Genomic DNA, 21,283 nt, shown 5'->3' on the forward strand with positions numbered 1-21,283 from the left:
TAGGAGTCTTAGTTGTTTGTTGATTTCCATACTAGGGAGTTCCTGTTTGCTTATTTTGTTTACTATAAACTGCCCCCACGGGACTGTGGGGGACAGGACAATGCTCTGGAGAGGGGTGTGCCAATAGCTTGTGTTCACAAAAGTCTGGGCCCCCATGCCCCCCTCCTCGAGGCTCCACATGCTGCTGTAGCCATAGCAACAGCCACCTGCTTAGCCCAGGTTAGTGGCATCTGCCAGTGTTGCAGAAGAGCTGGAAGGAATCAAATAGCACAGCTTCCCCAAACTATAATCACCCTGACAAGTGCCCCAGGCCCCTTCCAGCTTCCTTAGCCACTTTGAGGCACACAACACCCCTGACCCCATCTTCCTGGGCGAGTTTCTCTGCATGGTCCAAGCTGCACTTTCCTTCATTTCTGTTCTTCTCTACACCTAATTCTGTCTGCTTTTCTCTTTCAGGAGTTCCTCCACATATATGCTTCTTTTTATGGATTTACTATTTCCTTTCCAAAACTGTCTTTTCTGAGATTTTAAGCGGGGAGCCCCCGGAGATCCCTGGCCACACTATTTCCTCTCAAAATAATGTGATTGATACCCGCCAAAGAAACCATAAGTGCACTCTCTGTTTTATTTATAAGGCTGGAACAAACAAGAATATTTGGGATTTTTTTTTCAAGTTTAAATTAACTAATAAAATGGGAAGAATAGCACAGAAGCTGCTATTTACAAAAGACAAATACAACAAAAGAAGGTAAGTTTTTATTCCAAGATAGGAATAATGGCATATACAAAGTGGTCGTTTTATGAACATCGAACTAATCTTTTATACTCGTGGGCTTTTTTCTTCTTAGGGAAAAAGATTAACTCTTTGGTATCATCTTTTAAAATGATTTCTTCTTGGACTGTTATCCGTTAGAGTGCTTCTGTCCGAGATGGACGTGTTGGAATGCATTCCGATGGCTTGTTTCTGAATATCTTTAAACTCTTCCTTCATGTAGGGACACTCCCAAAGCACTGTGCTGCGGGGCAAGACACACTCTGGTCCAGGATGCAGGAGTCTACTTGTCCATCCTTCCGCTTCTCTCCTGCACTGTGACCTTAGAGAGGTATATACTGTCTGCATCTGAACCTTCTCGTCCAAGTGGAGAATAATTGTACCCACGCCAGCTGCTGGAAGACAGTAAGCAGGATCCTAACTGTAGAAGCACCTGGTCCAATGCCTGGCTGGCGGATGGCACTCTAACACGCTGGCTTGATACACATTCCGGCAGACAAATGGACCGGTGAGCATCATGGAACATTCCTGCTGTCTTCTCTGCTCTGCCCCTTCCACTCTGATCAGGGCCAAGCACTCATAAGAGCAAACAAGCTATTTAAGGAACCAAAAACTGAGCTTCAATAAATTACAGTCAAAAGGTTAGTTCTCACCAACTATTTTCTATGTCACTTTGGTTGTGTTTGTTGTTTCAAAGCAAGCAATTTGGTCCTCTTTCCTTTGTAAGGCAAAGTCTGTCTCTTCAGGTCAACCTCAGTGACCCTAATTTCCTTCCCGAAACCCTTTTTGTTTTAAAGAAAATTTTTTTCACTTTTGCCCTTTCTAAGAGGCAGGGTATTGACCCTATGCTATTTTATTTTAATAGAATCATATGTGCTCTGACGTAAAACCATTTGCTTTACTTTATTAGAGTTGATGCCTTTGGGCTAGCTTCTAGAAGAGCAAACTTGTAGGCAATTACATAATTCTTAGGAAACGACCTTAGTTTCTTCTTGTCTCCAGCCTTTGTAGTCAAAATGTTCTCCTGGAATATTGCTTTGTACTAGGTGATAAGGAAACCCATATAGCCAAAATCCTATCCTTCGCCCAAAACATTGGCACCTCTACGAGAAAATTCAAGAGCGATCCTTTAGCACTAAGAGAAAAGTCAAGTTTGTCCATGGAAGACATGACAGCAGGCAACAGTTTGTTCTTCGTGAAACAGGTTTCAACAGAGCCCAGGGCCACCTGGTCCGGCCCAGAACCCGGGAGGCATGGATTTGCGTTCCTGCTTGCCACTGATTCCTCCTCAGTGCTCTCGCTAAGACTCCATGCACGTCCGGGCCCGGGGTTCCCAGCATGCAGCACAAGGGGGCGGCACACCAGTCCCGCGGCCGTTCCAATTCAAGCATGCAGGGATCCCAGATTTCCTTTGGCCTCAAGCCCATGAGGTTCTGAAGGCTCCACTCTTGCAGAAAACCTGCGACTGTCACCCTCAGATGTGCCGTCCCGTCAGAAAGAAGAGCGGCCGGTCTTCCTTGGCATTGGCAGTCTGGAATTCGTCCCGCAGCCGGAACTGCCACTCGTCTTCCAGCTCGAGGCGGACCACCGTCTGTCGCAGGGAGTTCCGGTCCTGACAGATGACGCACAGAGTGGCACCTGCAGGCACGGGCAATGGCAGAGGTGTTGAAGAGAACAGGTGAGTTTATCCAAATGCAAGCGACCGCCTGCATTCTACTTGCAATAAGGAAAGAGGATGCTGTTGGGGAGGGAAGAACCAGACCTCCAGGTGGCCTCCTGCAGCTTTTGGAATGCCTCATAATCTTAGCAGGACACACAATGCAATTGTTAGTTGGCAGGTCTGGCAGGTGAGACAACAGGGAGGCCAAAAGAAAGGTCCAGAAAAAAGTGGGGGAAAGGTAGGGGAGAGAAGCGGAAGCAGACACATGGGTCTGATCGCAAACCAAGTGTTCCCAGCTCCAGCCCGTGTGGACTGCCCTGTGTCAGTCTGCCTCCCAGAGGGACCCCACCTTCTCGTCCCATGCAAGCCACTTGCATCCAGCCCGACGCGGCACCCCCACTCCCCGCCCAGCCTTGGGAATTCTCCCTCCTCTCCACTCCTTGCATCGTCAATCCATCACTCTGGCTTGTTCATTCATCCTGTTGGTCTGTCTCCCTCCAACCCTCATGTTCTATCCTCCTGTTACACAAAATGTTTCCTGAAGGCAAAGACTGTATTAGAAATCTCTTACTATTTCCCAAACCATATAGAGCGTTGGTGCTCAGGAAACACCTGCTCGAGAAGGTCAGAGCGAAGACGCCCGAGGTTAAGTGAAGATCGGTGAGGGATCCCAGCTGGCTGGAAACCATTTTTTTACGTCCTATAGGATGAATGTCTGTCACTCTCAACCACTCTAGCATGACAACAACTACGGAAGGAGGAAGGTCAGAGCAAAAAGCAAAGAGCAAGCAGTACCCCCGAGACGAGGAGGAAGAGCTCAGGGACCAGGAGGAAGGAACGTCTGAGGGAACTGGGTGCTGATGTGAAGAATTTGGGCTGAAAAGGAACACAGAAGTTGAAACTATTTCTTTGCCTAAAAGAAAGGGGATGTGTCTCGTCTCTACCCAGACAGGTACAAGGGCAAGAAAGCCACCCTGGGATCACATCCCAGCCTTCTGGTACTTTTCTGGATAATGGGAGCAGTCATATTTCCTTTCTGAGCCTCAGTTTACCCACTGGCAAAGAAGGACGAGGACCAGAAGTCACCTCTTCAGATGCACGGGGTAATGAAAGGCATTCAAATCAAGGTCCAGGATAAAAAGTATGAGCAGTTACCTTTCAGAAAATGAAACTTTTTCAAGAAGCTGGCTCCCACAAAAGAATCACAGAGGTACAGAAGGAGTCCGCTAAACAGGAAGTCAGAGCAGCTGACGTTTCGGGAGTGGGGCCTGGAGCTCACATAGCACACGGAAATCTGAAAAAGAAGAAGTCCAAGAGAAACCATCGTTCTCCCTGAAATCCTTGTCAACCACACGAAGCTAAGGTTTTGCATCTAACAAAGACTAACTGTGTGGTCAAGCTCAAGGCTGTTGGGGGCAGGGCAGGGGGTGGGGGCAGAGACGGTATTTAGTGTTATTTCCAAATCTAAATCCTAAAAATCAATTCCAGGACACTTCTCCTGATGTAGCTACTCATTAATTCACCTGAGCATCAGAAGGGTTTTGGCATCAGAGTCGGCTTTCATTCCTAACTTATGATATTGGGGGCAAAGCGCTTACACTCTCTCAGCTACAAAGGAGCAAAGGAACTGAGCAGTAGGTAATTACAAGTCCGAGTCCTGGACGGTGGCTCATCTGTTTTAGGAATTTCGCGAGCTCGCGGACGCAGCGGGGCCCGCTCGGAAGGTCACCTGAGATCCCAGGTTAAGGTAGCAGTCGACCGAGAGCACGGGGTGGCTGTGGTTCTTCAGGGAGAGCGGGAAGAAGCGGTAGCTGTGGTGCTGCAGAAACTTCTCCAGCAGGAGCTGCGCGGGGGCCGCGAGGAACGTGTGCTTGCTGTCCGGGGCGCAGATGTACTGGGCCGGCACGACGGCCACGGGGTTGTCGGACACCTGCGAGGGGAGGCGTGCTGTCAGCCACTCCCAGCCACCCGGAGCACAGAGGTCCCTTCCCAGGCTTCTGGGGGGAGTGGCCCTGGCCCCAAAGACTCTGTCGCAGGGTAAAGCTGGCAGCAGAGAACCCAACCTTCAACCATAAAACTCTCTGTTAAGAAAAACTGGGCTTTTCCCAAAGTGGGACGTGTGAAACTAATGAATGTGATCGGGAAGAACCGTAACAGGGATCACTCCGTGCAGAAAACCAGCTGTCTGGTCTAGAAAAATCAATCTAACACAATTTCAATAAGAAATCTCAGTGGTGGGGGGTGGGTAGGAGTTAATGACTCTCAAGTTCTTCTGGAAGCACAGACCTTTAACTTAAATGTCTTGCCACTTTTTAAGAGAAATGAGCATGGACTTTCTCTTTCGAAGAAGGCTTCACTCCCTGCTGATGGGAAGGGGCAGATGGGTGGTGGTTTGGGACTGGTATCCGAACTCAGACCTGGCCCAGCTTAGGCCAAGTAAGCAACCACATAAGGAGTTAGTGGAGACAAGGAAGGACAGAGGCTGGGAGGAGGCAGGTGGCATTAGGACTGGCTGATGTCCATTATTAGGGAAACATTCAAGGTTTGATGGAAGGAAAAAGCAGAGAATGGTGCCCTCGCTCAGGGATCGGAGAGACATCCCAGCCCCATCTGGCTTCCTGGAAGATACAGACCTCTGAGGGTTTGCTGCGACTTTCCACCGCAAATTCTGCGGCCAACGTGGACATAATCAGACCACGTTTCTCCCCACCAGGAGGCTGGCTCATGCACAGACAGCATAGCCACCAAGCCAGCCTGCTGCTGCCACTTGGTTATTTGCCCAGGCACTGTCCAGGGGCCCAGAGACGAGCATGGCGCCCTGCCCCCCAGGAGCTCTGTCCAGCAGGGAAGCCAGACCAGTGAGCACAGAGAACGGCGACAGGACGTGCGCGGGCAGGCAAGCGCACACAGCTGGGTCGGCGGTGGGAGTGCGGCTGGAATGTGTACCAGGGACTGATGAGAATCTGAGTTCAAGAGAAACCCGACGGCACGTTTCCCTTCCCAAGGCTTCCTAGTTAAAACCCTTGACTACCAGCAGCCAGGGATCAAGCCCGCCCCACGGACGGGCCTCCCCCCAGCTCCCAGCCTGTTTCCACAGCACGGCAGCCCCGGCAGCAGACGGGGCGGGCGCGCTCACCTTGGACGTGATGTGGAAGGACCTGTGCCCGCCCACCGCGATCTGCTTCTTCATCACGCTAAAGCGGTTGAATCGGCACAGCAGGAGGCCGGCGCTGTGCACACGCAGGTTGAAGTCCACATCGTCACACATGAACCTGCTCAGAAGCAGAAGAGACGGCGATAGGACGGGATGCGGCCCCGCCCCCCAGCACGCCCCCACCAGCCACGCGGAGGGTGCGCCCGTGTTGGGGGGGCTCAGGAGGCGGGGTAGGCTCGTTCCTCCTTTACAGAGGCATGTGAATAAGGCAAAACAAACAAGGAGAGCAGGTCCAGCTGTAATGTGTCTGCACGGGGCGGGCGGCGTATACCCGAGGCTAACACTCCGGAAGCCCTCCCACGGGCTGAGCCGATGCTACGGGCGCTGCGCGAGGGACGCCACGAACACTGGTCTTCATCTACTGGTTAAAGAGAAAACAACAAACTGCCCGGAATAAAAGTAGTAGCCACTTTTTACAGCCGAGGAAGACAGGCTCAGAGGTGGAAGACCTGCGCCTAAATTGCAAAGCTGATAAGTGGCAGAATCCAGATTCCCAGCAAGGCGGCCTGGCTTCCAGATCCACACTCCTACAAGGGCCATCTTGGCTGTGTGCCCACTGCTTCGCCTATGGAGATGCCCGATAAGCGTTAGCAAATGGGTCATCCTTGAGATGGGAGCACTTCTGTGACTAGACCCGGAAAGAGTATCACATGGAAGATACTTTTTAGTTTTGAAGCAACGTGTTCCAAGAAGAAGCCAAAAAAGCAAGAGTAACAATGTAGCAGAGATGTTAAGTCACTAAATAAAGTATCACGGGAACTGAGGAAGGAAATTGCATGCTTTCATGCAAACCTCCCCTCCACAAAATTATACAGGGCAAAAATTTTTTAAAAAACATTGAAGGCCGAAAGCAGGGCCAGACCAATGCTATGGGCAGAGGAGGGCCCTGGGCCCGCGGGCTGTGCTCGCGGCCCATCAGCCCGGCAGGACTCACCGATTCTGGTTGTACTGCACATTCTGGGTCAGGTCCACGTTCAGGATGATGAAGTCGTGCACGTGGCAGCGGGAGAAGGGCTCGCGCACCTCACCGCTCCCAGTCTTGCTGGACCACTTCCGCATGCCAATCAGGGCGTAGTGGGTGATGTTGGGGGACGCCTCAATGTGTTGCATGATGTGCTTCAAAGACACGTTTCTTTCTGACCAGGAAAATTCCCTGCTCGAAAGAGGAAGATTGACGTCCCTGGGTTGAGGTGCCAGCAGCAGCAAGGCCCTCTGGACTAGGGGCTGCTCTCCAACGGGAGCTTATATGCCGGTGGGTAGACCACCCCCGAGTGCCAGGTGCCATGCTGGGCATGTCACATTCACTATCATTTATTCTCACGGCCATCTCATGCCGTGGACATGTCACCCCCGCTTTACAAATGAGGAAAAAGAGGCTCTGAGTAACCTGCCAGTGTGACTCTACAGGGCTCGGATTCAAACAATGCTGTCTGTGTTCGAAGCCCTTCTTCCCATCCTGTGCTAAAACACTTTGCATTTCCAGTTTGCAGACCTGAAAGTAAAGTGGTGGGGACAGCGCCAAGCTTTCCACCATGAATTCCAGTGAAGGGATGCGAAGGAAGAAAGTAGAGTATAAACACCCCCCACCCAGACTGCCAGTGTCTGCCGTCTCTGAAGATAACAGGGACACCTGATGACCAAGAAGGGGGCTGATGGCAGGGGCTCCAGGGCGAGGAGTTGGGCCCAGGCATGCAGTGGACCCCGGCTTGCTTTTCCCCCCACCAAGGGGCTTCAATAAACTCCCCAGGGGCCTGACCAGCCCCAGCATTCCAGGACGTTAACTGCTGGGAAGGCAGAATGAAAGCCAGTTCTCTTCCAGTCTCAGCCCTCGGCCAAGCTCTTGCCTTTGGAAGAGTGTCTGGGAGAATACTGAAAGCAGAGAGGAATCGCTGCTCCCCTGAGCCACATGCAGCTCTATCATTTAGAAACATTTTTTTCTAGAAAAACAGCGATCAATGGTCATTGTTACACAAGGACATCACTAACATAAAAGAAGTAAATGAACCTAATGTCTCTTTAAAAAAAAACAAAAAACAAAAAACAAAAACAAAGGGCGCCTGGGTGACTCAGTCGGTTAAGAATCTGCCTTCGGCTCAGGTCATGATCCTGGGGTCCTGGGATTGAGTACCGAGTCGGGCTCCCTGCTCAGCGGGGAATCTGCTTCTCCCTCTGCCTCTGCTCTTAGCCCTGCCCAGAGTGTGCAGGTGCACACTCTCTCTCTAATAAAAAAAATCTTCAAAAAAAAAAAAAGCCAAAAATAATCAGGTAACACTAAACTTAAACACTCATGTGGCAATATCACAAAAGGAACTGCTTTCCCAGTGGTGCTGGGAGTGTCTATCTACGGAGCCCTTTCCACCTCGCGCTGCTCTACTGGCACCTCCAGGCACGTCATTCAGTCTTAGACACCTGCACGACAACCCCCAGCACAGGTCTTAGCGCCCCTTCAAAAGAGGAGGACACTAGAACCCAGAAAGATTTGTCGTTAACTTAATGTCTCACAGCAAACCACAATACACCTGGGCGTTAGGAATTAGGCTGGGGGAGCGGGGAGGGTTTGGAAGGCTACAGGAGGGAATTTCTGGGGCACGCAAGATGTTCCATTTCTTCAAACAGGAGTTGGTTAAATGGGTGGTTGGTGTGTGAAAATTTCTGGATATGTATCATTACTTTCTTTTTTTTTCGATACTTTATTTTTTATTTTTTTAAAATATTTATTTATTTATTTATTTGAGAGAGAGAGAGAGAGAGAGAGAGAGAGAATGCTCGTGCACCTGAATGGGGGGGGGGAGCAGAGGGAGAGACTGAGCCACCCAGGCGCCCCTGTAGATATTTTATACTGACTATATATTGTGTGTTTTTCTGCTTGAATCATACACCAATACAATTTTAACAAAATTAAAAACTCAAAATACAGCTGAGCTCAGAAAGGGAGCCTGCCCCATGCAGGGCCCTGTCGGCCACACACCATGCCTTCTAAGATGAGGAGTCCCTTGTGGTCTTCAGACGGTGGCTGAGAATCCCCCACTGAAAAGGAACAGGGTGGGGGGTGTATCTCACCTGCTTCTCTCCCCGCCACAGTCCACGTCCACCACGTTCCACATCACACAGGAGTCGTCGGAGATCACTATGAAAGGCCAGATGTCCTGTGGCTTGATCCCGAGCTCCTCCTGCCGGTTCCGCTCCAGCTCCAGGTTGTGGTAAGACAGCTCCTTGATCAGGAAATGAGCGGCACCTGGAATGGGCAAAACCACTCCCACTCTCCGGTCTGTCCTCTGCGGACACCCACACAGGACCAAAGCCCCGGTCAGAATTACAGCGGCTCATCAAGGCCCACCCGAGATCAGCCAGCTCCCGACGGTCCTCATCTCCATCACCAACCCGCACACACACGTGTCTGCTTCTCCTTGCTGATCGCTGAGAACGTGAATTAAATCAATAGCCAAACATCAAAGAAGAAAGAATATTCTGGCAGATAAAAACAGCTTTAAAAATCACAAAGCCTGATGAAAAATGTTAAGCACGTTCATCTCTAGAATATTCTCCCAAGTCTCCATTCACAGAAATTATACCGAGGAGGGTGAGTGAAGCAATGCCTACCAACTCCAGCACTGTTGAAGATACTGGGGAGCACCAGCATGATGTGGTTGGGCCAGTATTTCTTATAAATAGCCATTTCATACTCCTTGACGACCAGCACATGCAAGTGGCTGGCTCCATCCATGGCATGGTACAGGTTAAAGAGTCCGTGTTCGTGGCGGCCAGTGGTTGGAGTGAATGTCGGACTTTTTATATATTCTTGGCTCTGGAAAATATTGGAATAACAAGGGAAAGTGTTTGTAACATGGTCACAATCATTCCCCTCCCTTTAAAATGTGACTCTGCACCATCTTCCATCAAAAGATGGAGCCCATTTCCACACTCACTGAATCCAGCTTAGTTTTGAGCCTTGCTTTTACTAATGAAACAGTGAAAATGATGGTATGCCAGTTCCAAGCCTGGCCTCCAGAGGACCGACACTCTGCCCTCTCTTAGAACCCTCTCACGGGGCTGGTGGCTGGAGGAGGAGGAGAGACCATAGGGAGCAGAGATGGGACGGGCATCCCACAGAGACTACCCCTGCCTGGCTATCCCCAGCCCCCCTGGTAGCTAAGCACAGGCATGAGTGAGCGCATCCAAGCCAGGGACACCGCACAGCGGGACCGAGCCCAAGCTGCCAGCCCAGAGAATCGTAAGCTAAGTTAAGGGCTTGTTCGGAATGGTTTTCTTATGCAACCCAAACTAGCATACATCGATCACCCAAATGCATTACCCTGCCAAATTAGCCTCAACTGTGTGCTGAGTACGTGCTATTCTGGATGACTTAAGTCTCTCCATCCCTTAGCCATACGGCCTAGCTCCTTCTACACTCATATCGGTCCCCACCTGCCCCACCTGCCCGATTCATCAGGCAGCTACAGTCTCCAGGTCTCCAGCGCAACGGTCACTCACAGCCACTGTGAGGTCACCCCCCGGACTCAGAGCCAGTACCTTGTCAGTGACGAGGGGCAGCCGCATGCTCTCCAGCTGGCCTCCAGGTTGGCTGAAGACAAAATGGTGCTCCTTGGACTTGGGGATGATGAAGTGGAGTTGGATCTCCTCTCCTAGCATGGAGTAGGAGAAGGCAAAGGCGTGCAGGGTGGATTCATAGAGCTGAGGCACGAGGGGAAAGGACAGAGCTTGTCATCAGAGTCTGCTGTGACTTCCCAGGAGAACCCAGGCCCATCGTGGGCATGACAACACAAAGCTCATTGCGCCTGCCCCACAGCACAAGAAACCCGCCACAGGTTGACTCCGGTACAAAGTGTGGACACCCAGGTCTTGCAAACACACCAGAGCCCACACCCACTCAGCCCTCCCCATCCTTAATTCTGACCATGCTTCACCCAGTGACGCCCCTTTAAGTGCCAACCCCTTCTTGACTCTGGATTTGACCCAGAGGTGTGCTAGGTTTCCAACAAAAGCATTCACACCATAGATCTCATTTTTTAATTCTAATAAACATATTTTTCCATCACAGGCATTACGCACAGCAACATATTAATAAAACTGTGTAAGTGCATATACTTGTACAATTCTGCCACACTCACTCTGTCTGGGCCCCCTTCCAAACTTTTGGCGCTATAACAAACAACCCTGTGAAGCTGGTACCGTCCCATTCCCACTGTTTGGATGTGGAAACTGACACTCAGAGGTCTTGGGCTCGCTCCTATGCCCAGGCCTAGCCTCATGTCCCCTCACCCCTTGTCTGCCTGCACTGCCCCCTGATGTGATCCCCCGTGACCCCGTGCCACATGACTCTGTCCAAGCCTCCTTCCCTGACCCCTCTCTGCCTCCAGCGGACAGCCTCTCCCCAGACCTGCAGCTAGCATGTGCTCTGCACTCCTGAGAATCCCCAAGGCCGGGAGAGGGCAGACCACACAGGACATACCAGCTATAAACGCCTTCTGTGACTCCGCTAGAACCACAGAGCCCCTTGGGAGCAGAGATGAGACAGAAATAGATGCTGACTTGGGGAGGGAGAAAAGGGGGTTGTAACTGAGGAAGCTTCATAAAAAAGATCAGGGAGGTTTAAGAGAGGGGGAAAGACAGCAGGGGGAATTGAGGCTGGAAAGGCCAGCAGAGAGTGGGTGTGTGCCCTTCAGCACTCCTCACATGGCCTGGTTCTAAGTCCCCTTCAACCGTGGCCTCCAGACCTGAGTACCCCCGGAGACGGGGGCACAGTCTAGCCGGAGCCCAAGGTCTCTGGAGCTCGGTTCTGTTAATTCACTGCAGACACCGACTGACGTGACCGTGACTAAAACCCGTGAGTCTCCTTTCGTTCTTTAAATTTTAAAAGTAAGAGAATGTTTTCACTTATATTTTCTCTGCTTTGAAAGGAAAATTTCATTTCCAAGAAGGAAATGTTAGGACAGCTTATCTGGAACAAATAGAATTACTGACTATTTTTAATTCTTTAAAAAAACTGCTCATATGCATTTTCTAATTTTGTCTCCAGTAAAACGGAAAAGTTTAAGAAAAAAAAATCAGTCTTGATGCTACTTCAGTGACAGCCGAGCTCCAGACCAGGCAGACTTGGGAAAATTAAAGCCACTGTCTGCTGTCCCCTCTGCAAAGGGACAGAGCTGGCAAGCCCGTGCTCAGGCTGCCGTAGAAAGTTCTGGAAGCAGTCAAGGGCATGAGGTATCCTAACACCCTTGTGGGCTTCACAGGTGTCTGACTGGCTCCTGCCACCTCCAGCTGCCCCAGCTGCTCCCTCCTCCCCTTTCCCTTACTTAGGTCTGAAATGAAACACTAAACGTAAAATCCTGCCTGCTATTTGTTTCTTCGTGACCAGCCTCACAGGCCCTCTGTGAACTTGCACAGGGCTGCTAAGAGACTACACAAAATGAAGCTTTGCCCACATCCAGGCCGCTCCTGGGAGTTCTCCCTGAACGGTCCCCATTCCACCCTCCCCACAGCACCTGATGCCTTTTCTTAAAATTTTTTATTTAAATTCAATTTAATTAACATATAGAAAGTATTATTAGTCTCAGGGGTAGAATTTAGTGACTCACCCATTGCATACAACACCAAGGGCTCATTCCAACACGTGCCCTCCTAATGCCCATCCCCCAGTTACCCCATCCCCTCACCTCCTCTCCAGCAACCCTCAGTTTGTTCCCTTAAGAGTCTCTTATGGTTTGCCTCCCTGTTTTTGCCTTATTTTTCCTTTCCTTCCCCACTACATTCATCTGTTTTGTTTCTTAAATCCCAGATAGGAGTGAAATCTTATGGCATTTGTCCTTCTCTGACTGAACCTGATGCCTTTTGTGGCATGCTCTCTGCCCCATCTTCCCAGTGTCCTCTCCTGGGACCACTTACCCCTTGCACTTTAGGGTCCAGCGATGCCCGACTAAACTCACTTCTAACTCTCCCAGAGAGACCCCATGTCTCCTCTCTAGCGCAGACACGGCTCCCTCTCCTGTCTGCCTCGGTCCCTTGGCAAATCCTTATTGATTCTTCAAAACCCTCTCCTCCGCTCCCCGCCCAAGATAGTATCTTCATATATAAAATGGGGATAATGTTATTGCCTTGCGGGGTTTTATTGAGAATTAAGTAAGAAACCAGACAGGACAGTTTCCTCTCCGGTGCATGTTGCATGGATGACAGATGTGGCTTGAACACTGACCCCTCCAGGTGACCAGCCAGACCTGGGACAGCCAGAGCCTGGGGTCAGTAGCCTTATCCATTTACCCCAGTGTCTGAAGTAAGTGTCATTTCCTATTACGTGAAAAGGTTAGAGGAAGTACTGACCTATCAAAAGTGCCTAGCACATTGCCTGGCATGCAGTAGGTGCTCCATAAGTGCGAGCTCTCCTTCCCTACATGATTTCTTTTTTTTTTTTTTTTTAGATTTTATTTATTTATTTGACAGAGATAGAGACAGCCAGCGAGAGAGGGAACACAAGCAGGGGGAGTGGGAGAGGAAGAAGCAGGCTCATGGCGGAGGAGCCTGACATGGGGCTCAATCCCAGAACGCCGGGATCACGCCCTGAGCCCAAGGCAGACACTTAACCGCTGTGCCACCCAGGCGCCCCCCCTACATGATTTCTATGCGTAACTGCACTGCCCTTCCTGCTAGCGCTTCACTGCTCTGAGGTTTTGTGCGCGTTCATCTCTGTCCCCAGACTGAGTCTTGACCATGGGGACAGAGTTTATTCATCTCTATGACTGGGACATCAGCACTCAGTGTCTGCTGCATAGAAATCAGTCTGGAAATTGCTTGAACATAAAGAAAATGAAGACACGCACAGTTAACTGCACTGCTAGTAAATGTGTGATTCCAGGAGGATCATTATTTCTGTGGTGTCAGCGATAACTTTGCAGATTACGCAAGAGAAATGGAGATACAAGTAGACCCGGAAGCAAAGGCTTCTAGAACTTTCCATGTCCTGCTCTGGGATGAAACCTGAAAACATCAGGAGAACAGAGAACCAATAGTGTCGGCCAAAATGAACCATGCGGGAGAGCTGCCCGCAGGGCTCCTGGAGACGAGCCCCGTGCCGTGGCCTACCTGGTAGCGGGGGTGGAAGCCCATGTATTGGTGGCACTGCTCGCAGTGGTGGTACGTGTTGTACGCCGCGTACTTGGACAGCCTCATGCGCGCCATCTGACGCCGCACGTAGAGCTCCTCGGGCTTCCGGGACATCCCCCTGTCTGCAGGAAACGCCAGCATCACAGAGCAGAAGGCAGAACATGCAGGCCCTCCGCTGCCTGTTCACATCGCAATGGACTGAGATGCTGTCACAGGATTTCGTGTGACTGTGCCTGCCTGGGCCCCGGGGTGACTCAGCTGGTCAGAAACAGCAGAGACTCAGCAGGAGAAACTAACAGACTGTGTTCACAAGGGGCCTTACTAAACGGACCTACAAACATAAACACAGATTCATGGATTCACTCCAGGACGACGCAAATGGATTGCTAACTTCATACGGACATGCCGTATTGCAGAGGAATAGCCTCTGGTTTGCCAAATGACTTAGCAAGATTAAGATTTTAACCCTAAACCTGGGTTAGAGACCAGTATATGTGAAGGAATGGTCAGTGAAAATGCTTCAGATAGAAGACTGAATTCGTGGTTTGACATGGAGACTGGTGAGTATCCTCCTTGCCTTTCCACCCATCCAACTTTCCTAGTCTGTGCTTAAAATCACACTAGCCCACTAATATCTGACGTTTCCTGACGGTGACCCTGACACCCTGCAGGGTCCTAATACCTTGAAAGTCTGTGGTCCCTGAAGGAGAAGGGGAAACAAGACACTGAGGGTAGAGAGGGAAATATGTGCGTTTCATTCGTACATTAACGTCCGTGTCTCGTACCCCCTACTAGCCAGAACCTTGAAGATACTCTGGCCACGACACACCCCCAGGGGCACGCTCATCCCCGTCCGCACGCGTGGACCCACCAGCTTGCCTTCTCAGGAAGAGCCCGTCCTGTCCACTGAGGCAGTAGCCTTAGTTCTCTCCTAGGCACCGCTGGTTATTTCCCACCACCAGACAACTGAGCTCATCGTCAGCACAGTGCAGCGCAGCCCTTTAAGAGGCTCTTCCTACATACTCTGGAGGAAGGCGGAGCAAGACATTTCTAAGGCTGACCTTCACTCTTTATGCTCTGAAGATGGGAACAAATCAGACTGGCGTCTTCATACTTCGGGTCATGAATAATGTAGTCGAAAGGCAACTTCTTGAACAGCTCCAGGTCTGGCCAGGGGTCGCTGAGCTGGAGGTAATGCCAATCTGATTCCTCTCTGAGATCTGTAAGATTGGTAGAGACACAGACAGGTGACAAACTAGGAAGTGAGAATGACTGATTTTTAAATGTGTACAAGGGCGATGCTTGCGGTAGAACGGCCGCTGAGTCTATGGGTTACCAGAGAATGCTACTGTGTCTTGAAGGCTCCTGGAACATATCACATCTTCAGGACTGTTCTAAAGCACCAAGAGGTGCCTTCGGGACTGCCTCTCATCTATGGCCTGTGCCGTGTTCCCTGTGGGATGGGTTTGCATTTCTGGTTCCCACGCGGACTTGAGCTCCTCCCAATATACTACTGCCTGCTCTGTGCTCCCCCCAGCCCATCCCCCACATGCAGCACACTGGTTCCCACCACCAGTGGAACCTAACATAGTTCTCGTTCTTGTCGGACACCTAAACGCTATGCAGCCAATAAGGCCAACTCCTATCACTAAACCTCTAGGAAGCCTAAGTGTTCAAGCCCGTTGGTTTCTCCCTTCTGAATGCCAACACCGCTCATGGCCGAAATTCTTTCTTACATCTTACATCATAACTGGTGTTATTTACAATGCTCGCTCAATGCTTGTTGGCTAAAAAAGTAAAAAAAGCTAGACGGTCCAACTCAAATTACATAACATACTGATTTTTATATCCATGGTATGTACGCAGGGGCAGAGTGTGTGTCCCTAAGAGAAGAAACAAACAAACAAGAGGGAGAGGCAGGTTTACTGTGTATGCAATAGGTGCTCAGTGCTGCATATTACATTAGTCTTCACAACACCCCATAAAATAGCAATTATCCATGCTTTACCAAAGAGCAAACCAAGGCAATAGGAGAGTTTCTGAGAAAATGGGCTTTGAAGTTTAACAAACTGGGTTCAAATCCTGTCTTTGTTATTGGGATAGCCAAGAAAGTGAGGACGTGGAAACTCAACAGGTCTGCTGATTTTCATCTGAAATTCAGTTCCAAACCGTGAGGGGGGAGGTGTGAACACTCAGGGCTTGGACAAAGAGCCTCCTTCCTCTATCCTTCAAAGGAAAGACTAAGGGATGGAGGGGCTTCCTTGGTTCCAAATTTTCTCCAAGTCAAAGCTCAAACACAGTCAAGACCCTCTAAAGAAGTGTTTGCAAATGGCAGGACTTTCTTCTCTTTTAAGGCTGAATGATATCCCATTGTGCGCAGAGCCCACACTTTCCTTTATCCATCCATCTGCGGATGGACATTTATCCATCAACGGACAACATGCCGTTGTTTGTGCATCTTGCCTACGGTGAATAACACTGCAATGAACATGGGAACTACGAATATACCAATTAGCTTGATTGTAGTGGTGATTTCACATGGTATAATATGTATATCAGATCAAGTTGTACACTGTACATGTATACAATAAAAATTTTTTAAAAAAGAAGTGCTATTTAGATGCCAGTGCAATGTACCGGTTCCCTTTCTTTGCAACACAGGACCCCTCACACAAATTTTAATCCCAAAGCAACAGGTTCATTGACTAGTTCAAGTAGATGAGCCACTGGAAGAACATATGAGGCGGCTGTGGAGCACAAAACAGACGTTCAGAGAGAGTCGTACCTCAATCAGGGCAAGTTCTGCTCCCTGAAGGAGGAGAAATGGCTTTTCCCCACATATACTTCCATTTTGCCCTAAGATACGGACCTATGCACTCAGCTGCCTGAGCGGGAACCTCCCCGGCTGGACAGCCCTGCTTTCTAGAAGCGGCCATCAAATCCAGTTTTGCTCTGCTGTCTCCCAGCTGGGCCCCTGAGCATGTTCCTTATCAGGAAATAAGCAATTATTCTCATTGGGATGTGCAGAAAGTTAAATATGGCAATTTATGTAAAGTATCCAGCACAGTGCTGGACGCTTGGAAGATGCGCAGTAAACCGCGGTTATTTTTAGTGTAGTAACTGTATCTCCACGAAGGCCTCCAGGCGCTCTTCTGATATTTGAGCAAAACGATGGCAAACAAGGGAGAGAGAAACACACCCCTCAAGGCCCCTGGGATGAGTGGGATCACTAATCTGAGAATTCCACTAGAGGGCAAAAGACACAAAGTCATCAGGGAAACGGATTAAAGAGGATTCCACGCCCACGTGTCACCAACGCATAACTCACGGAGATTGATCTCTTCTTCATCATAAACGTCCACTTCCGTCAGTCGGATGAGCATTCTGGACAAAATACTGAGGAATTGCAGGTAGGCACCTGTCTTCCCAATCTGTGAAGACATTAAAATTGGAGTCAACACTCAGTACCTCCTGTCTACGTGCAGGCACTGGCTGGAGCACCAGACCTGCTTCCTGTCCTATCTCTTGCAAAGACCCCACCTCATTAAAGAAAGAGCTGGCGGGGGGGGGGGGGGGGCGCNAGAGGGGCTGCCGTGAGCAGCAGGCCCGCCTGCTTATAAAACATGGCACTGCATCTCGACTTTCACGTTTTGTATTTTTTTTAATTTTATTTATTTATTTGCCAGAGAGAGGGAGGGAGAGGGAAAGAACAAGCAGGGAGAGCAAGAGGCAGAGGGAACGGGAGAAGCAGGCTCCCCGCTGAGCAAGGAGCATAATGTGGGACTCTATCCCAACACCCCAGCGTCATGACCTGAGCCGAAGGCAGACACCTAACCACATTTTCTAAGCTGTCAGAAACAGGACTTTAATCACAAATTGAAGAAAGGTTGCCTCAAAAAATGAACTGCCCATATAAAGCATAACGTCTCAAAAGAATCTTGTATAGGGGCGCCTGGATGGCTCATTCGGTGAAGCGTCCGGCTCTGGATTTCGGTTCAGGCCATAATCTCAGGGTCAAGAGATCAAGGTCCACATCAGGCCCTGCACTGGGCATGAAGCCTGCTTGAGATGTGCTCTCCACCTCTCCCTCTGCCCCTCCCTGCCACATGCTCTTTCTCTCTCAAAATAAATAAATAAATAAATAAAAGAATCTTGCATAATTTGATTGCTATTGCCCATTTAACACCTGTGACCAAAGTGAACTAAGACTCATGGTGTCCTAGCCTATAATATACTATTTTTTTTTTACCTATCAAATGGGTGAAAGTTTTTACAATAACGTCCAATAACATGACAGTATGGAGAAACCAGGATACCCTTTTTCAACTTTATAAAAGGTAATATATGCTCCCTCAAACATTCAAGAAACACAGTGACAATGAAGACGAGTGTTTACAAAGCTCACGTCCTCTTCAGTGGCGATCCCGCTAGGGATTTTTTGTTTTTTCACACACAGACATGTATACATACACACTGATACTTATTTTCCTAATTGATATTACACTGTGTATATATTACTCTGTAACTTGATTATTTCAATTTCAATTTTTTCAATTTAAAACCTTAGAGAACTTTCAACGTCGGTATAGAGATCTCTCTCCAACTTCCTATGGCTGAACTGTGTGATACGCTTGTGCCCAAATTTATTCAACCAACCTTGACCAGTGGAACTTCAGATGCTTCCAGTTTGGTTTTTTACTATCATAAACACTTCTAAAATGAGCATTCTTATACCTATTTTTGCAGGTTTGTATTTCTTGGAGCAGACTTAACGAAATGAACAGGCTGAGTCCAAAGGCAGCACACCTTGAAACGGGGCAGGACGGTACTGATGGGGGTGAAGACAGAAGTCACTAACCCCACATGCTCTCTGTGGTCAGGCTGTACTCCAGGTGCCCTGCGGTTTTTCTCTCATTTAACGCTCGCGTCTCTGATTCAGGTGCGACTCTTTTCCTCGTTCTTAGAGAGGACACTGAGGCACAGGGAAGGCTGGACCCTGCCCAGGGTGCCAGGTGTTGTCTGAGGCAGAATTCGTGCCCACTCCAGAGCCCCCCTCCTACCTCTGCATTGTTCTGACAAAGCCCCTTCCAAGATGTGACACGGTCATCGTCACAGGGTCCCAACACTTGGCAGATGTCTGCCATTTTGACAACCGCAACGGTCTTCCGGTGTTAGGAAAACACAGTGCAGTGAGAGGTTGGGACAGGGACAGGCCTCCTGCCTCCCCCTTACGTTTCACCAAAACCTTCCAGTGCAGAACCCAGGGCGGGCAGGGCGGGGTCTAACTGGCACAGACTGGCCATGGGGACCAAATGAACTAATGTGGGAAGAGCAGAGTTAGGGTCTGAAGGAGAAGCACCCACAGAGATGCTCTCCGCCCCCACATCACCCAGGCAAGAACCTGAGGTCCAAGCCTGGAAGTCAGCCAGCCGTGGGCGGCAAGCAGGTCCCGACCTCTGACCCCCCGCATACTGGAGGGTCTGCCGGGGTGTGAACACGAGAAACCCACGCAGCCAGACCCCAGCAGGGCAGCACCCACCTGAGGGGGCCCGCTGAGCAACAGCCTGCGCGGGTGGAAGCTGTCCACGCGGCCCTCGGCGCGGTTGCCGTAGTCCATGTGGCTGGGCCGCGGCACCGTCCACTGCCGGTAGTAGAGGGACTGCTCCGTGGACGTCATCATCTTGCTGAGCAGGGGGCGGAAGGAGCTGGCCCACATGACCGAGTGCGAGGGCAGGAGCGAGGAGGCCTTGGGCAGGCCGCTGCTGTCGGTGGCCGTGACCATGTCGTACACCAGCTTGGGCAGGAAGACGATGGGGGGCTGCCGGCAGGCCTTGGTCATGGAGCACTGGGAGGCCTGCAGGACAAGCGTGCCGGCCGCGGGGGCCACGGACGAGGAGGAGGAGCCCGAGGAGGACAGCTGGGAGGACGACGCGGTGACCGACACCTGGATGTTCTTCTGGCTGGCTCTTAGGCCAGAGTCCGGCTGGGGGGCCAGCCCAGGGCTGTGCCTGCTGATGACCGACGGTGGCCCCCGACTCGCTTGGGGCCTCTGTCTTTCCCCGGGGGCCCTGCCCTCCTCCAAGGGGCCGCAGGGTTGTGGCGATCTGGCCCGCTCCCCCTGCGAGGGTGCCCCGGGCTGAGCCAAGGACTCACCGCACAGCGCCGAGCCTGGGGAGGGTGCACCTGTCAGTCACGTCCCAGGAAGGACCCTTGCCAAACCACCCACCGTCCCTGTTCCAGTGACACAAACTACCTGTCCTTGACAATCACTGGGAACTTTCATGAACAAAATCCCCCCTCTGGGTAAACAGAAACCCTCTTGTCTTGTGACAAAGCCAAGGCTTGCTGAAGAGAGAGCCGGCATCACTTGGAGTGACCTCACCCCACAGCCACCCCAGCACCCTGCACACGGCCTCAACAGTCTCTCCGTTGCAACCCCCGACCCAGTCTGTTCCACAACACCCTGCCTTCAGTGCTCAAGCTCCACGCATCCCCCCATGCAGGTCCCCCCCAGGAGCGCCTCTCCCTTCTGCCCCTCATGGAGCTCGCGTCTCGCCTCTGCCGTCACCCGCGCAGTGACGGCTTCTAGTTCAAGCCACCAGCGAGACTCGCAGGACTCCATAGGCTTTAACCAAACACTAGAATTACCTAGCTTTTAGAAGGATCGGGAAAGGAAACGCAGCACACACGGCATCCATCCCAACAGGGACTCTCTTCTGCCCCTCCCCCACGTGCACATTGAGACCTTGGTGAGCGGGGTCACTCCAGGCAGCACCCTGCTCTCTTATAACATCCCAGCCATATGCACCGGGGCTTGCGGGCCAGCTCACGGCAGCCCTGCACACCTCAGGCCCCGCAGAAAGCAGGGCAGACAGGACACTGCATCGTTGTCTTAGCTCTGTCCTTTCCCAGGAGACGGTGTGGAGAGAAGACAGACCCAGGGAGGCCTGATACTGACGTACCGCTCTCCTCAGGCCTTCCTGCCACCCTGCAGCACTTGGTTCAGCCTGCACCCGACGCACCACGCTGCTCAGGCACCCTCCCCTCTGGATCCAACCTCCCCAGCAAGGGCCCTCCCACTCAGCTCCACGGCCTGCATCTAGCGCCCTTCCAGACGGCTCACGGAAGGAGGAAATGCAGCACTGGCCAGTCCCGCTCTGCTGAAGGCTCCTGCTCAGCTACCTCGCCCTCGGGCAAGGCACTTGAAACGATGCTGAGCCAGAAGAGCAGATACGGGGAGGCTGCGAGGGGCCCGGGCACTGGCCTGGGACAAGGGGGACAGATGGGCCTAAAGGACATCAGAGAGGCACGAGATTCCAAAAGCTTGAGATCAAGGGACTCCTGATGTCTTCAGCCGCTCCCCTGGGTTGTGAGGGCCAGCCTGGCAGGACCCCGAGGACAGACACCCACACCGACGTTTCTCTCCGTCCATCCCAGAACTCAACTGGTCTGTCCCCAGTTGAATCCAGGGGAATTGTCAGCCTATAAAGATGAGCCTCAGCCTCACCCAGGTCCCCACCCT

General features: G+C 51.1%; 1 protein-coding gene across 1 annotated transcript in view; it reads right to left on the bottom strand.

Annotated features, from left to right (window-relative positions):
- Positions 1 to 783: 783 nt before the first annotated feature.
- The window catches only part of GREB1 (growth regulating estrogen receptor binding 1), a 139,268-nt gene continuing 118,768 nt past the window's right edge, over positions 784 to 21,283 (bottom strand). The window contains exons 21-32 of the mRNA XM_002922741.4: positions 19,301 to 19,929; positions 17,090 to 17,192; positions 14,823 to 14,981; positions 13,741 to 13,883; positions 10,177 to 10,338; positions 9,247 to 9,451; positions 8,707 to 8,881; positions 6,581 to 6,799; positions 5,569 to 5,704; positions 4,162 to 4,362; positions 3,588 to 3,726; positions 784 to 2,410 (exon numbers count right to left, since the gene is read on the bottom strand). Coding sequence (XP_002922787.3) covers positions 2,247 to 2,410; positions 3,588 to 3,726; positions 4,162 to 4,362; positions 5,569 to 5,704; positions 6,581 to 6,799; positions 8,707 to 8,881; positions 9,247 to 9,451; positions 10,177 to 10,338; positions 13,741 to 13,883; positions 14,823 to 14,981; positions 17,090 to 17,192; positions 19,301 to 19,929 — 2,435 coding nt within the window. The 3' untranslated portion in view covers positions 784 to 2,246. The remainder of the gene's footprint in view (positions 2,411 to 3,587; positions 3,727 to 4,161; positions 4,363 to 5,568; positions 5,705 to 6,580; positions 6,800 to 8,706; positions 8,882 to 9,246; positions 9,452 to 10,176; positions 10,339 to 13,740; positions 13,884 to 14,822; positions 14,982 to 17,089; positions 17,193 to 19,300; positions 19,930 to 21,283) is intronic.

Source organism: Ailuropoda melanoleuca, chromosome 4, assembly GCF_002007445.2.
Source record: "Ailuropoda melanoleuca isolate Jingjing chromosome 4, ASM200744v2, whole genome shotgun sequence".
Taxonomy (NCBI): Eukaryota; Metazoa; Chordata; class Mammalia; order Carnivora; family Ursidae; genus Ailuropoda; species Ailuropoda melanoleuca.